The sequence below is a fragment of the Anabrus simplex genome, chromosome 9 (assembly GCF_040414725.1).
Source record: "Anabrus simplex isolate iqAnaSimp1 chromosome 9, ASM4041472v1, whole genome shotgun sequence".
Lineage (NCBI taxonomy): Eukaryota > Metazoa > Arthropoda > Insecta > Orthoptera > Tettigoniidae > Anabrus > Anabrus simplex.
Genome location: NC_090273.1, coordinates 124,672,669 through 124,687,792, shown reverse-complemented (window position 1 = coordinate 124,687,792; position 15,124 = coordinate 124,672,669). Strand labels below are relative to the sequence as shown.

At 37.9% G+C, this 15,124-nt stretch overlaps 1 protein-coding gene across 1 annotated transcript in view; it reads right to left on the bottom strand.

Annotated features, from left to right (window-relative positions):
• LOC136880902 (outer dynein arm-docking complex subunit 2) overlaps positions 1-15,124 on the bottom strand; it is a 97,801-nt gene that overhangs the window by 13,234 nt on the left and 69,443 nt on the right. Inside the window, exon 8 of the mRNA XM_068229170.1 lies at positions 4,185-4,406. Coding sequence (XP_068085271.1) covers positions 4,185-4,406 — 222 coding nt within the window. The remainder of the gene's footprint in view (positions 1-4,184; positions 4,407-15,124) is intronic.

Genomic DNA, 15,124 nt, shown 5'->3' with positions numbered 1-15,124 from the left:
GGTGCTGATGCTGATGTCAAGGTAGCCCAATAAGCAACAGATAAAGAAATGATTGAAGAAGCGACAGCTGCAGAAGGTCAGTCAAATGATGTGGATGTCATAAACAATACTGTACAATTTCTATGAAACACTTTTCCACCTTGTCAATACTTTACATTTTATTATAATTATCTACCGCACATGTTTCGAGAGCTACTGATCTCTTTTTCAGTGGTAGGAAAACATCAAACAGAATCCTTGGACTTGATACATTTGTACAATACAGTCATCAACAAAACAAATCTATATACATAAAATAAGAGTTTTGTCTGTACATTGCTCAGAATTTGAAAAGAATGGTATTTCTGTATCGATCATGTCCACAGTAATAAGAAAATGCAGTTTTTACTTTTCCATAATTTCTGTCTGTCTGTCTGTCTGTCTGTCTGTCTGTCTGTCTGTCTGTCTGTCTGTCTGTCTGTCTGTCTGTATGTATGTATGTATGTACACGCATCACGAGGAAACGGCTGAAGAGAATTTAATAAAAATCGGTATGTAAAGTCGGGGGGAAAGCCGCTACAATCTAGGCTATAAATCATTTTATTCACACTGAGTGAAATGGTAGTTTAGGGGAAAGCCTAAACTTCAATTCTCAAATATTTATATTATATTATTATACACTAGTATCGATAAATACTACATAACTAAAGTGATATATAATTAAATTTCTGATCATTCACATCTTAAGCATTTTTACTATACTGGCTATTCATAACACAGATGTTCATGAATTTGAATTTTTGTTGCTAAGACCATATCAACGCCAAGCCCCGACAAAATGGGTAAACAGAATTTAATGAAAATCGGTACATAGAGTCGGGGAATAAGAGACTACAGTTTAAGCTATAAACAATGTTATTCACCCTGGGCAAAATGGTAGTTTAGGGGAAGGCACCTAAAATTTAATTTTTAAATACCTGTGTTCTTCGTTCTGTGGAAAAGTACTACAAAAGTTATAGAGAATAAAATTTCCGATCATTTATGTTTTATTCATATTTACCGTATCGACAATGATAAGAGTGGTATTTCAGAACCGGAAGACAATTAATAATATGAAGGCCTACAATATCGAAAGCGCGTAACATTGATCAACAATAACATTACACTGACCGTTGTTTGTTGTAATGTTCTTTGCCTCTTATGCTGACATTCAACTCCGATAGATGGGATTACTGCTGCGTACCGAGTATAACAGTCTAACTGAATATTGGTGGGAAATAGCTGAGGAGTTAGATAAATTTCTTCTTTAGCATGCCATTCTTCTGGTTCATACATTTTCTGATACTGCTGGTACGTTACACACTGGTTCATCATAGTATGCCAGCTATTCGATACCTACTCTGACGCGCTGTTTTGAATGAGCAGTGTGCGCACTTAAGTCAGAGGCTCAGTAGTAGTAGGAGTAGTAGTAGGAACTGGTCTAGAATTATAATTTAGGCCTATTCCAAATTATGGTACCACAATTCACTAAATAACTCGAAATTCGACCCTGAAATGAGCCGTTTCTTAAGAAAAGCTTCTTCCTCTTCACTTTTATTAAATCTACATTAATTTTATTCCAAATTAGCAGCAAAGATGTGGTTTCTTCTCTGGCTTGGAGGAAAAATTGCCTCCACATCAGATAGTTCTTTCCCTCGCCAGTGTAGTGATTTGAGATTTTCCAACTCATCGGGTACTCCCAGGAAACTGATAAGTAAGCGGGCATAGTTTCTTCCCCAGGACTATCCACTATTCGAATCCCCCTGCCGAAAAAAGATGAAGATTGTTCACGGATCACGGATGTCTGCGTTTTGGTCATTCCAGCTCTGTAGTTTTGGACTGTCAGTTCGGCAGCATAGTACTGTTCGTTAAAAGTGAGAAAATGTGTGGTTTTTCATTTGATCGAGTATGTCATATGAAAGCATTGCTTTGAATCGCACCATTCCTACTGACGTCATTGTAATGACCCATGCTCATTTCAGTTGGGAAAACCACTAAGAGAGTCTTTCTGAGAATCTATAAAGGCAGGTGAAGAGTGAGTGTCTGCCATTATAATGAAAACTCCCCAACCTGATTGTGACTGACGGTAGGCAAGCTGGCCTACCATTACAATGAAAATTCCCTAACCCAGTCTTCATATGAGAAAAGACGTTGGTGACTTCCCTGTCGTGCTTCTAGGGCAACGTTAAGAGCTATGCAACTTAATACAATCTTACTCACAACGTTTACACTACCTAACCTAGAATTCCATAGCGAAGCACGGGTACATCAGCTAGTTGTACATAAATCTTGAAATTGTTAAAATATTTCTTTTGTGTCTAAACTGTTCACTTACACTTACTATGTCATTTATTAAAAACTTAAAACATAGAATAATTTTCAAATCATAAAATGAATAAAACCTATTAAGTTAGTCACTATATACCTACTAACATTTAAAATGCTTTCTGTTCTGTTCTTGAAAATTATCCTTTTCTTAAATCCTTATTTACACTGCTATAGTTCTAAGACCTTTCAAATTAATCAGAATTTCTCCTCTTAATCCCGTCTGACCATGCAAGCCATTTTCGTCAAGTTCTTCAGTTTCAGCTGGTACCAGCTGCCTTGCCTTGTAAGGTGATTGGCAGCAAGCAGAGGAGCAAAGATATGTTAGGTTCAGACAAGTGTAATTTTGTTTTAATTTTGGGAAATATGGTACCAAAAGAAATATTTTAACGATTTCAAGATTTATGTATAATTTGTTTTGTTGGTGACTGTATTGTACAAATGTATCAAGTCCAAGGATTTTGTTTGATACTTTTGCACTGCTGAAAAGCAGAAACATGCATGGTAGATAATTATAATAAAATGTAAAGTATTGACAAGGCAGAAAAGTGTTTAATAGAAATTGAATATAAGTCAATATGGATAAGATTGAACCAACATGATTAAAATAATCAAACAATACTGTACATCGCAAGTGCTCTCCGCAAACCAGCACTGGATGCTCAGGCCACTTTTCATAGTTTTATTCAAAGACAGTCATCAGTTGGTGAGGATGTGTTTGGTACTGTTAATCTGCTAGAGAATTTTGTAGAGAGTATTGTGTTGAAAAAGAAAACAGCAAAGGAAAATAATGGATTTCTTTTCAAAGATATGAATTTGTAAGTTATCTTAAAATGAGAATGTTTCACGTTAAGGCATGATAAAACTAGTTTAATAAATTGTTAATACAGTATCTAATAATATTAAAATTGTAGATGTAGAAAATAAATAGTACCATTGGTGACAAAAATCAGGAAGTAAATAATGGTAGAGCTGATATTCATTTGTGAAGCCAAAGTTGTACATTTTTCTATATCTCAATTTTTTTATAATTTGAAGTGTTTTTTTCTTCCTCACCCCTAAAGCACTTTGTGATGTCAAAGTTTGATTGTATTGATTTTAGAAGATCCGTCAGAAGAAAGTCATCACATAATGGTGGATTTTTTTTTACAAATTCAGTGGACTAGGCTACTGTACTTATAAAGAAATATATAAAACTTAAGAGTAGGCCCTACTTTGATAATTAAAATTCAAATTATGGGAAATGTTATATTAGTGAAGAAATAATTTGTACAAGTAAGTTTTATTTCACTAGGATGAAGGATTATTCTATTATTATGGACTGGGATTGCAAAATTTTATCTGTTTTATTACTGCTACTATACAGTCAAGAAAATAGCCAGCCTTGCAGTCTAGGGTTAGCATGTCTACCTCTTGCCCAGAGGCCCTGGGTTTCATTCCCGGCTAGGTCAGAGATTCTTCCCTCGAATTGAGAGCTGGTTTGAGGTTCACTTGGCCTACATGAAAACAATTGAGGAGCTATCTGACAATGAGATAGCGACCCCGGTCTAGAAAGTCAAGAATAATGGAGAGGATTTATCGTGCTGACCATGCATCACCTTATAATTTTCAGCCTTCTGGCTGGGCAGCATTCACTTGGTAGGCCAAGGCCTGTCAGGGCAGTAGTGCACTGGGGTTTAGCTTTTCCTTTTTTTTGGTCATTGAAATAGGCCTGTTTCATATTTCAAGCTACAAACCAATTCCATAACTGTAAGTTGATCCTTTTTGTGTGTAATTTTCTCCTAACATTGAATAAATTATTTCATTTCTCCCAATAAATTAATATTAATCAACACACTTACCGGAACAAGTCCATTTTCATGTAATTTGGTGCAGTTGAAGGGATCTGCTGATAACTGAGCTAATGCTATTGAAACATTTCGTCGAATATTCTTATTCTTTGTTCTCAGATATTCAGTAAGGTATTCTATCACTCCTAGGTCTCCAAACTCATAACAGTTTCTGCTCCAGTTGCAGCAGTTACCAAGGGCTTCCACCAGAGCCTCCCGGAGTACTTCATCTTTCTGTAAAAACATAAACAACGTTTTAATTAATTATTTTGGTAAGTTTAACATTATGTCCAAATGGTATGATGAATTTGCATTTTATACAACTTACTGCTAAAATAACAAAACAGTGATAATGATATATGGATAATTTTAGAAGAGTCAGTGGTTCACTGCTGTTTTAACAAACAAAAAGTTCAGAATTCTTCACATGCTCATAAAAGGTTATGAAGAATATCAAACTTTCATGGGGGACTACTGAAAAAAGCAAGGGCTGTTGGAGTAGACAACATATGATGGAATAAGTGGCTAAATTTCCCAGAAACGTATCTCAGAGAATTAGAGTAGGTGAAGCATTATCTGGCTCTGTAGTGTTTAAGAGGGGGGGATCTACAAGGCAGTATTATTGGACCTTTATGTTTTGTTATGTATATAAATGATATGAGCAAAGAACTGGAATCAGAAATAAGGCTTTTTGCTGATGATGATGTACTGTACAGACCAGTGGTTTGGTTGGCATACCCCCAAACTTCAATTTTTTTACCTTCGTACCCCTGAAGTATGAGTATATTGTGATTATACCAGAAATAACAATTGATTGTTGCTGGATGCCAATTAATAATAACTATCATCATCATTATGATCATCCACAGCTTATCCCACTTGTTCAGGGTCTCTGCCCGCACTGGAGCATGAAAGAGTTGTGGCCGGGGATTTAAGGGCACATTCCCTTCCTGATACCATGGGATATGCGACTGAAAACCTCACCCCAGCAACACCAGGAATCGGGATGACAGGCAAGCAGCTAAGTCACTACACCACCCTGTTCTCCAATAATGACAATAATGTACAGTATGTGCCAAAATATACAGTACTGGAAATTATGTTAGTCTTATTGTCATTATCTTACTTATCGAGATGATAGTGTAGATGTTCAAAATGTGCTCTATTGCGCTGTAGGCAGTGTTCATAGCGATCACGCAGATTTTCCAACATATTCTGGAACATAGATTGCTGCAGAGTCCCGAAGAACGAGACGATCTTCTGATGTAATGCAGGCACAGTTTTGGGTGGATCTGGACAATTGAAAATTTGCTCCTTTAACATTCCCTACACATAAGCATCAGGTGATGTGAGATCGGGGGAATGTGATTGGTAGGGGAACTCAGCCCCGCAGGAAATTACTCATCCTGGAAAGGTTTCTTGCAGCATAGCCATAGTCTGTTGAGTGGTGTGGCAGGTCATCCCGTCTTGTTGGAACCACTGTCTATTCATCTGCATTACAATAATTGAAATTAATAGGGGTCCTCCTATTCAGTACACAGACATTTATTAATGTGAATCAATCACATGTCGTTCAAATGAGGTACTAGTTTCGGCACTAAACTTGTGCCATCATCAGCTAACGAGTCAAATCAGGCAAACACAATAAATAAAAACAACTTTAAAACACACTGTAACACCTGCATAGATGCATATTAAATAAAATATAGTACATGATGATATTGCACTTCAGAATAAAATATTTTTAAAATGACGATGACTCCGTTGTTTTGTACATATGGTGGTTTGTCCAGCTTGTATATGTCTTTAGTTCTTTGATCTTGTTGAAATTACGCTGCAGAGTTTAGAGAGTCATATGAAGTTAACACTATTGTTTGATCTGTGGTTTGGTTCCGAAAATAAATGTGCTTATGATGGACTTGGTTAGATCCAAAGAATTAATTCTCACTTCAATGTGGGATTTTTGGAACCTGGAGAAGAAATTAAAAGCCGAAGTAGGCAAAGGATAGGAAGGAAAGACTAAAAAGAAGAATGAAAGACTAAAAAGAAAAATCTAGAAATGACAAGAAACGACTAGAAACAAACTCACCTTGAGCAGCCTGTTTGATCGGAAGGAACTAGACTGATGGATGGAATCATGAGGTTAAGGGTCAAGGCGGAGGGGAGGGGAGGGGTAGAGACAGAACAACTGTCAAAGAGCTAAGGTGAAGCGGAGGGATGTGATAGTGGGGGTAACTAATGAGGATATAAGGTATGGTTTAAAATATTGAGTTGTTTTTAGGCAGTCTAATATTTTTTAACCATTTAATTAAGAGATCAAAAAGAATATTAGATTTCTCGGAAATTTCATTTAAATTATAGTTAGGGTTGAAATATTGATCGCAATGAATGAAACAATTTTCAACAATATTCAAAATTGGCCCTTTGTTTGCTATTTAAAGTATCTCAAAGTCATGTTCTATGTCAGTGAACTTATGTTTAGCATTGTGAATGTGTTGGCCTATAGCAGGAAACTTGTTATATCTTACTGCATTGACATGCTTTGAATATCTGGTGGTGAAGCTGTGTCCTGTTTGTGTATAATTTCTGAAGTCCTGTTATTAGTCTTTCATTCTTATTCTTCTCAAAAATACTAAATTTCTAAACCTGAATTCAATTTTCCATGCCTAACACAGTTCCTACCTACGTTTTCTACCTCCAGTAACCCACCCTCCTAACCCACCCTAAACTACCCCTCCTTTATTTCCCTATCCTATCCTATCCTATCCTATCCTATCCTATCCTATCCTATCCTATCCTATCCTATCCTATCCTTTCCCATCCTCTCTTAACTTCCAATCCTTTTAATCTTCTCTTATCTACTAATCCTCCTCCTTTATTAACTTATCCTATCTTTTCTTTTCACCTTTCCTCTCGATTAAAAAAACTATACTTTCTGAATTGAACTGTATACTACAGTGCCACCTGCATTTTGGGTCTTTGCAACATTCAAATTTAAACTCGTAGTCTTGGACTACCTCAATTACGACTTCAAGAAGTAGCGCGCTGTGCATATGCGTTTTTTCATTTGTTTCCGAATTGTGCTTTTTACCATTTTTCTCTTCACAATTGTATTTTATGTCAACTCTTCTAAAGAATCTACAAGATCCAAGTTACATACTTCAATTATATTAAATTGTAATATATATGTTTTTGCAACCGAAACAATTACAGGCTTGATCATTAAGCTCTTCACCGAGTTTCGTCGGCATTTGAAAGCACAGTGCCGGACATTGAGCATGTTGCGCTGATCTTCAGGAGGTAGCATCTTGCTTCAATCAAGCGACTCGTCTTTGACTTCTACACAATTTTGGGACTTCATATTTATTAAATTGTGTTGTGACTTTGTGCCTGATAGTATATGAAGGCTGGCTCACTTAACTGTTTACCTTTTCTCATAAACATTTTGAGGCACAGTGTCGAACATTGCATGTGTTGTGCTACTCTTCGGAAGATTGTGCCTTACTTCATATAAGTGACTGACCTTCTACTTCTTCTAGATTTTACAATTTAAAATCTTATATTGCTTCTTCAACTGTTTTTGTGAAAGACTCATCCTTTAATTTCTTGTTTTCCTATGCATTGTTTTTGTATTTTTATTTGGCTGATGATGACCCAGATTGGTGGTCGAAACTGGGACTGTTTCCGCTTATAATTAAATAAGAATGCAACACTACATTTCTTATTTACTTGTATTGAATAGGTTGAACCACGTTATTTGTTATTTCAATTTAATTGTGATACAGTTCAATACGGAACATCATGACATTTTAATCTTTAAATGTCGAACCACTGTCGAAGATTCTGCATCCACCTGAATCCTCGTTTCCCTTCTATTTTGCCTTCTATAATCAACTGTGTCAGGCTGTATTTGTCAGTTTGAATTATGAGACTAAAATAGGCTGCTTCAATCCTATGTGGAGGGATGTATTCACAGTTACATATTTCTGTGGTGGTTGGTCATGTGTTGTGTTGTGTGTATATGAAAAGAAGTATATTGGGACAAATACAAATACCCAGTCCCCAAGTCAGAAGAATGAATCAGACATAGAGTTAAAATCCTTGACCTGTCTGGGAATTGAACCCAGAATCTGCTGAACCCTCAACGCTGACCATTCAGCCAAGGAGTAGGACCATGATCTGCTACTTTAAGGACATGATATTGCCTGAGAGTTACTAAAAGCTTAAATGCTGCTGTTAATGTGTAGCATTCTTGGAGAAAACATATGACAAAAGAGTTCTGAGATACAAGTGCAAAAGGTTAACATTCTAGAATAAAATGAGGAAAAATATAAATAAAAATCAGTCTGTCTCTCAGTCTCATAAAATAAACTGTCACAATTCAGATCCCATGCACTGTACGGTGTGAAAGGGTATGTGGTATTGAGATCATACAAGATAGCAGAGAATGTTATTTACAAAGCATATGTGAAAATTATTTTTATTTCTCAGACATACTAGAGGTCCTGTGATGGTACATTGTAAAATATAATACTTTTGTGTAAGGTAATACAAGAGATAAAACACGTACTGCAATACAGTGGCTTGCTTCAGTATGCTGTGAGTCACTCCGGTCACAAGGGCAAGCGACCTGTTGTGACAAACACAGCACACCTGTATAAAGGTCAAAGCAGTAGAATGAATCACAACAAGGTCAGGAACTGTAACCTGATGTTTACAAACACTTGCTGTGTCATAGACACATACACCAGTGCCTTGGTTGTTTGATGGTCACCCATCTGCAGTGAGTTTGCATATGTTTACAAACACTTGCCATGCATATGAAGTAAAGCAAAACAGAAAACATTGATTTGTGTCTTTCTGGACAATAACTGGACATTAACAGCTGTACTATATTGTAGCGAATACACTTCCTATACACCCCTCATATTTTTGGTATAACATCTTTGCCTCACATCCTGTGTTATTTATAACATCTTATAACTCTACCATTGTCCAGTCCTAAGTCTGGAATGGGAAAGGAGGAGGGTTAGCTGGCTTGGCAACCAGCTGTAAAAACTGCTAACGCCGATTGTCGAGCGATGGTAAATAACTCAACCCCCTGCAGGGGCCAACGGCTTTGGGTGGATGAGCCCGTTTGGGTGGGGTGATAGTCCCATCAGTGTAGGAAATGACACTTGAACCCATCAGCTGTGTTTCTGGCCCAATGGCAAAACGGACGGAGGAACCTCCTTTTTGTGGTTCTCAGCGGTCGTGGAGGTGGATGACGTCATGCCAGATGGACTGGCTGTGAAGGCGCAACTCAATGGTATTTCGAGTCTGTGGCAGTCCGTTGCAGTCATGGTACTAGAACCTGCACATCACATTTCATTTTGTGCCGCAGGGTATAGTTCTGAGATCATAGCGTGTGAGTCACTTCCTTTCAAGCTGCGATCCACCTTAAACAAAATCCTGTTTGTGGCACTTCTTCCTGTTATCACGCTCTTCAACTCAAGTCCAACGGTGATGGGATAAGGATGGTGGAGGTAGATTTTCGGGTGAAACTGGAAGCCTCTATTTTGGACCTATACATTAGCAGCAGATGTGTGATGGTCGTCTTTCTGAAACCCTGTGACTGCTCAGAAATTCGGTCCTGTATCTGGTTTGGGCAGGCCTATTTAGATTCACTGCTGCCCACCCTGAATGGGGAAGGCCCTAGAAAGTGTGGGCTAAACATCAGTAGTCACACTCTCAGCCGGCTGGGAGGCCACACCCAGTGGGTCATCCCTTATGCGGTCGAAAAACGAAGATTGCCAAAACTTTGATTATAGGAACCTGGAATGTTCGTACCCTACTTGATTTGAAAGACAATAACAGACCTGAGAGAAGAACAGTGCTTGTCACCCATGAGCTTGGATGCATGAACATTGATATTGCTGCCTTAAGTGAAACCAGACTGTCCAGCAAAGGTAAACTTACAGAGTTCAGCTCATGTTACACAATCTTCTGGAAGGGAAAAGATGAGAGAGAACACCGCATTAATGGTGTTGGATTCGCTGTGAAGAGCACATTGGTGAATGATTATCAGCTAACTCCAACCGCTGTCAGCGAAAGAATTATGACTCTCTGAATTCCACTCTCTCGAGCTAAATCTATGACACTCATCTCTGCATATGCTGATGTAGAAGCTAAAGACCAATTCTACAACCTGCAGAGCACTACCATCATCAAAGTACCACCAAGAGACAAGCTCTTACTACTTGGCGATTTCAATGCTAGAGTTGGTTAAGATCACCGATTATGGGGCAATGTGATGGGAAAACATGGATTTGGCAACTGTAGGTCTACTGCTTCTTTGTTTATGTGCTGAACATGAACTCTTTAATACTAATACTCAGTTCTCTCTGCCTAATTGCTACAAGACCACTTGGATGCATCCAGGCCATGTGATAAAAAAGATTTCCGTATTACAAGGACCACAAGAAACGTAAATGACTGCTGGACAGATCATAAGCACCTTTTTTGCCAGTTGAGAATCTCAATCTGTCGCAAACCAAAAAGATCCAGCCACAACCTGCCCAGAAAAAATTCAATTTCTAAACTTCAAATTGAATCCATTGCTACAGATTGCAGAAATATAATCTCAAACAAACTGGCTAATCATCCAGTCAGTAGTGATAGTACAAATCAGGAGTGGGCCACGCTTCAGAAGGTCATCACTGAGTCAGCTGAGCAAATATTTGGTTTTGTGAGGAAAAAAAGACAAGACTGGTTTGATGAAAATAATGAAGAAATTAAGTGTCTGATCAAAATCAAAAAAATCAAATCAAAATCTCTTTATTTGCAAATGAGGTGTTTACCTCGGTGGCAAATGATACACTAAAATACATTATTGTCAAGCACTAAATATTAAATGAACAAGAGAATAAAATTTTCCTATAATACAATATTATATAATTTACGCTAACGATTTTTTCTATTAAACACACAGCTCATCCTTAAAAAATTTACATTGTTTACAAAATTCTACTTATAATATCTCCTGTACTACATACAAATATAGTCATCTGATATACAGTACGTGGAATTACTTCAAATGATACTGTACAACTGGTATAAGATTAAAATTTACATTGCATTTATTTACTTTTTCTTTTCTTTACCCATTCTGGAACCTAAGTAGCATAACGACCTGCTGCGTCTTAACCAGAGCCCCTTTTACCACCACTTTTCAGAGTTCCTGAAGGGCCTTCACAGCTACCGTAGCGGTCCCAGGGCCCTCGAAGTCCCCACTATACTTCACCCCTACAGGCAGTCCCCTACTTTGGGTGTCCAAACTCCTTAGACCAGGGGATGGAATTAATTTATTTACACACATTTTTAATTTACAATAACCTGCACTGGTCGAATGCCCTCTAACACTTCATTTATTTTCTCTGTTGCTGTTTATTCTCTTTTTGAATATCTGTACAGATTTTGGAAAAGGATCAAACACTACCCCTGGTAAACTGTTCCACTCCTTCACACCCTTCCCAATGAATGAAAATTTACCACAATCGCTTCTGCTAAAATTCCTTCTAATTTTATATTTGTGGTCAGTCCTGCCGATATAATTATTTTCCAACTGAAGCCTCTCACGGATATCTCCCCATGCTGCTTCTCCTGTATAGGCTCTATATAAACCTATAAGTCTAGTTTTCTCCCTTCTCTTACTTAAAGTTTCCCACCCTAGTTTCTTTAACATTTCTGATACACTACTCTTTCTCCTGAAATCCCCTGTTACAAATCTTGCTGCTTTCCTCTGCACACTATCTATTTCTTTTATTAGGTATTCTTGGTGAGGATCCCAAACACTGTTTGCATATTCCAATAATGGACGAACCATAGTTAAGTAACTTTTCTCTTTTAATTCTTTGTTGCATCCTTTAAGTAGCCTCATTATGACATGTAACGATCTGTATGCTTTCCCAACAATGTCATCCACATGACCCTTCCAATGCAAATTACTTTCAAATCTTACACCTAAGTATTTGCACTTGCCATCTTTTGGGATAACTACCCCATCCAAAGTATATTCAAATTCAGTTTTAAAACTCCTGTTTGTAAATGTTGTAACAGTTGATTTGCCTCCATTAACTTTCATGTTATTCTCTTTAACCCATTGTTGGATACTCTCAAGGTCCCTTTGTAATTCTGAACAATCCTCAATGGTATTTATTTCCCTGTAAACAATTATGTCATCTGCATACAATCTTATTTTTGATGTTATATTGTTCCCTAAATCATTTACGTATATTAAGAAAAGTAACGGACCGATTATACTACCTTGTGCAATTCCCTTCCAAACTTTCTCTTCCTGCGATACGTTAATTCCTACTTTGACTTTCTGAACCCTTGAATTTAGAAATGTTTTTACCCAACGTGTAACCCTTACGTCCAATCCTATTTTCTCCAATTTCTTTAATAATATTCCATGTTCCACTCTATCAAAGGCTTTGGAAAGATCTATGGCTATGCAATCTAACTGGCCTCCTGAATCCAATTGATCTGATATGTCCTGCTGAAATCCCACCAGTTGTGCCTCACAAGAATATTTCTTTCTAAATCCATACTGGCTCCTCATGAACCAATTTTTATCATCACATATCCCTCTGATGTACTTTGATATTAAACTCTCCAGTATTTTACAAACTATACTGGTCAGGCTGATTGGTCTGTAGTTCTCTGGTTTCCTTTTATCACCCTTTCCTTTATCAATGGCAAATGGGAAGCCCACCTATCCTGTCTTCAAGATCTGTCTTTCAATGTGAAGAAATCACATTTTTTGGAACTTAAAAGAAAATGTCAGGCACAAATTAGGGAAATCAAGAATAACTGGTGGCAACAAAAAGCTGAAGAACTGCAAACACTATCTGATACCCGTGATGTGCAAAACTTCTATGCTGGCATAAAGGAAATATATGGTCCAATTCGATCTTCATCAGGGTCATAAGAGACTGCTGACAACTCCATCATTAAATGGAGAAATTTTAAAGTGTTGGAAGGAAGAGAAAGTACCCAAGGGAACGAAATTAACATTATATAAACAGTATTTCATACCAATTGTAACATACGGACTAGAAATGCTGGTAACTAATAAGAGACAAGATAGTAGGATCCAAGCAGTAGAAATGAAATTTTTAAGAACACCAGTTAAAAAGACAAGAAAGGATAGAATTCAAAATATTAAAATCAGAGAAGGGCTAAATATAGAACCGTTAGTACAGAACGTACAGAAAGCAAGACTGAGATGGTTTGACATGTAAAAAGAATGGGAAAGGAACGGGATTGGATGTGGTGGAAGTAATGGAGCAGGAAAAGTGGAAGGACAGAAAGGAGTGGAGGAGGCTTGTTAACCACACTCGGGCGACTGAAGTGGGACATTGATGATGATGATGGAAGGAACATTTCTCTGTGCTTCAGAATTGTGCCTCCAACATCGCTGAAGACTTTCTTCGTAATGTCTCTCAGCAGCCCCAACAAGCATGGATGGCAGTTCCAGCCACATACAGAGACCTCACCAAAACACTCAATCAACTAAAACCAAGAAAGGTTCCTGGTCCTGATAACATCCCTCTGGAGGTATACCCTTGATGACTAGACTCTCATCCTCTTGATTTGGGAAACTCCAGAAGTATCTAACGACTTGAAGAATGCTTCCATCATCACTATCTTCAAGAAATGGGAAACTCCAGAAGTACCTAACGACTTGAAGAGTGCTTCCATCATCACTATCTTCAAGAAAGGCGATCGTAGTGTATGTGGGAACTACCATAGTATATTGCTCTTGTCAATTGCAGGTAAAATTTCTGCAAGGATTCTATTAACCAGGCTCAGAGTTATCTTAGAGAGGATTCTGCCTGAGTCTCAGTGAGGTTTCCGAACCTCCAGAGGCACAACAGATATGATCTTATGTGTAGACAACTCCAGGAAAAATGCAGAGAGCAACAGCAGCCTCTGTATTTAGTTTTCTATGATCTGGAAATAGCCTTTGATTCAGTACCAAAATCTGCTATGTGGAAAGTATTGAGACATTTTGGATGTCCTGAACGTTAAGTGGAATTGGTTCAAGCTCTTCATGATGGCATGACTGGAAAGGTTCTTCATGGTAACTCAGTATCAGATTCGTTCCCAATCACTCATAGATTGAAAGAAGGCATGCTTGCTTCTACACTCTTTGCTCTGTACATGGCTGCCATGCTGCATGAATGATCTGCAAACAAGTTAGGCAGGGAGATTAAATTTTGTTTTGATGGAGGCCTTTTCAATCTGGCAAGACTTCGCTCACAAAGATGCACTCTGGTTACCCGGGTGACAGAACTGCAGTGTGCTGATGACACTGCATCTCCTGCTCTAATACCTGCAGAACTACATCAGTCAGTCAACTGCATTTAAACTGCATAAGATCACTTTGGTCTTCCCATTAATGTGGAAAAAATGAAGGTACATGCACAACCTGCCCCAGGATTAACTCTTCCTGAGTTCAGTATCTCCACCTTAGATACAACAATGGAGCAGGTTGATCACTTTTCGTATCTTGGAAGCATCTTGTCTAAACAGTGTACCTGCAAACAAGATGTTGATAAAAGAATGGGGGCTGTTAATGCAGAATTTGGATGGTTAATGCACAGAGTCTTCATGAGTAATGACCTAAAACTGCATACCAAACTCATGGTGTACAAAGCTGTTCCACACTACTACAGGCTGTAAAACTTGGACATTCTATCGCCGTGATATCAAAAAACTTGAGCGCTTCCACCAACAAAAAATGAGAAACATCTTGAATATCAAGTGGGAGGACTATGTGACCAACACTGCAGTTCTCGACAAAGCACAGCTAAATAGCATTGAGGGAGGCAACAATCATCGCTCATCAACTGAGATGGTTAGGCCGCATGAGTGATACCGGGCTTCCCCGCCAAATTCTTTATGGT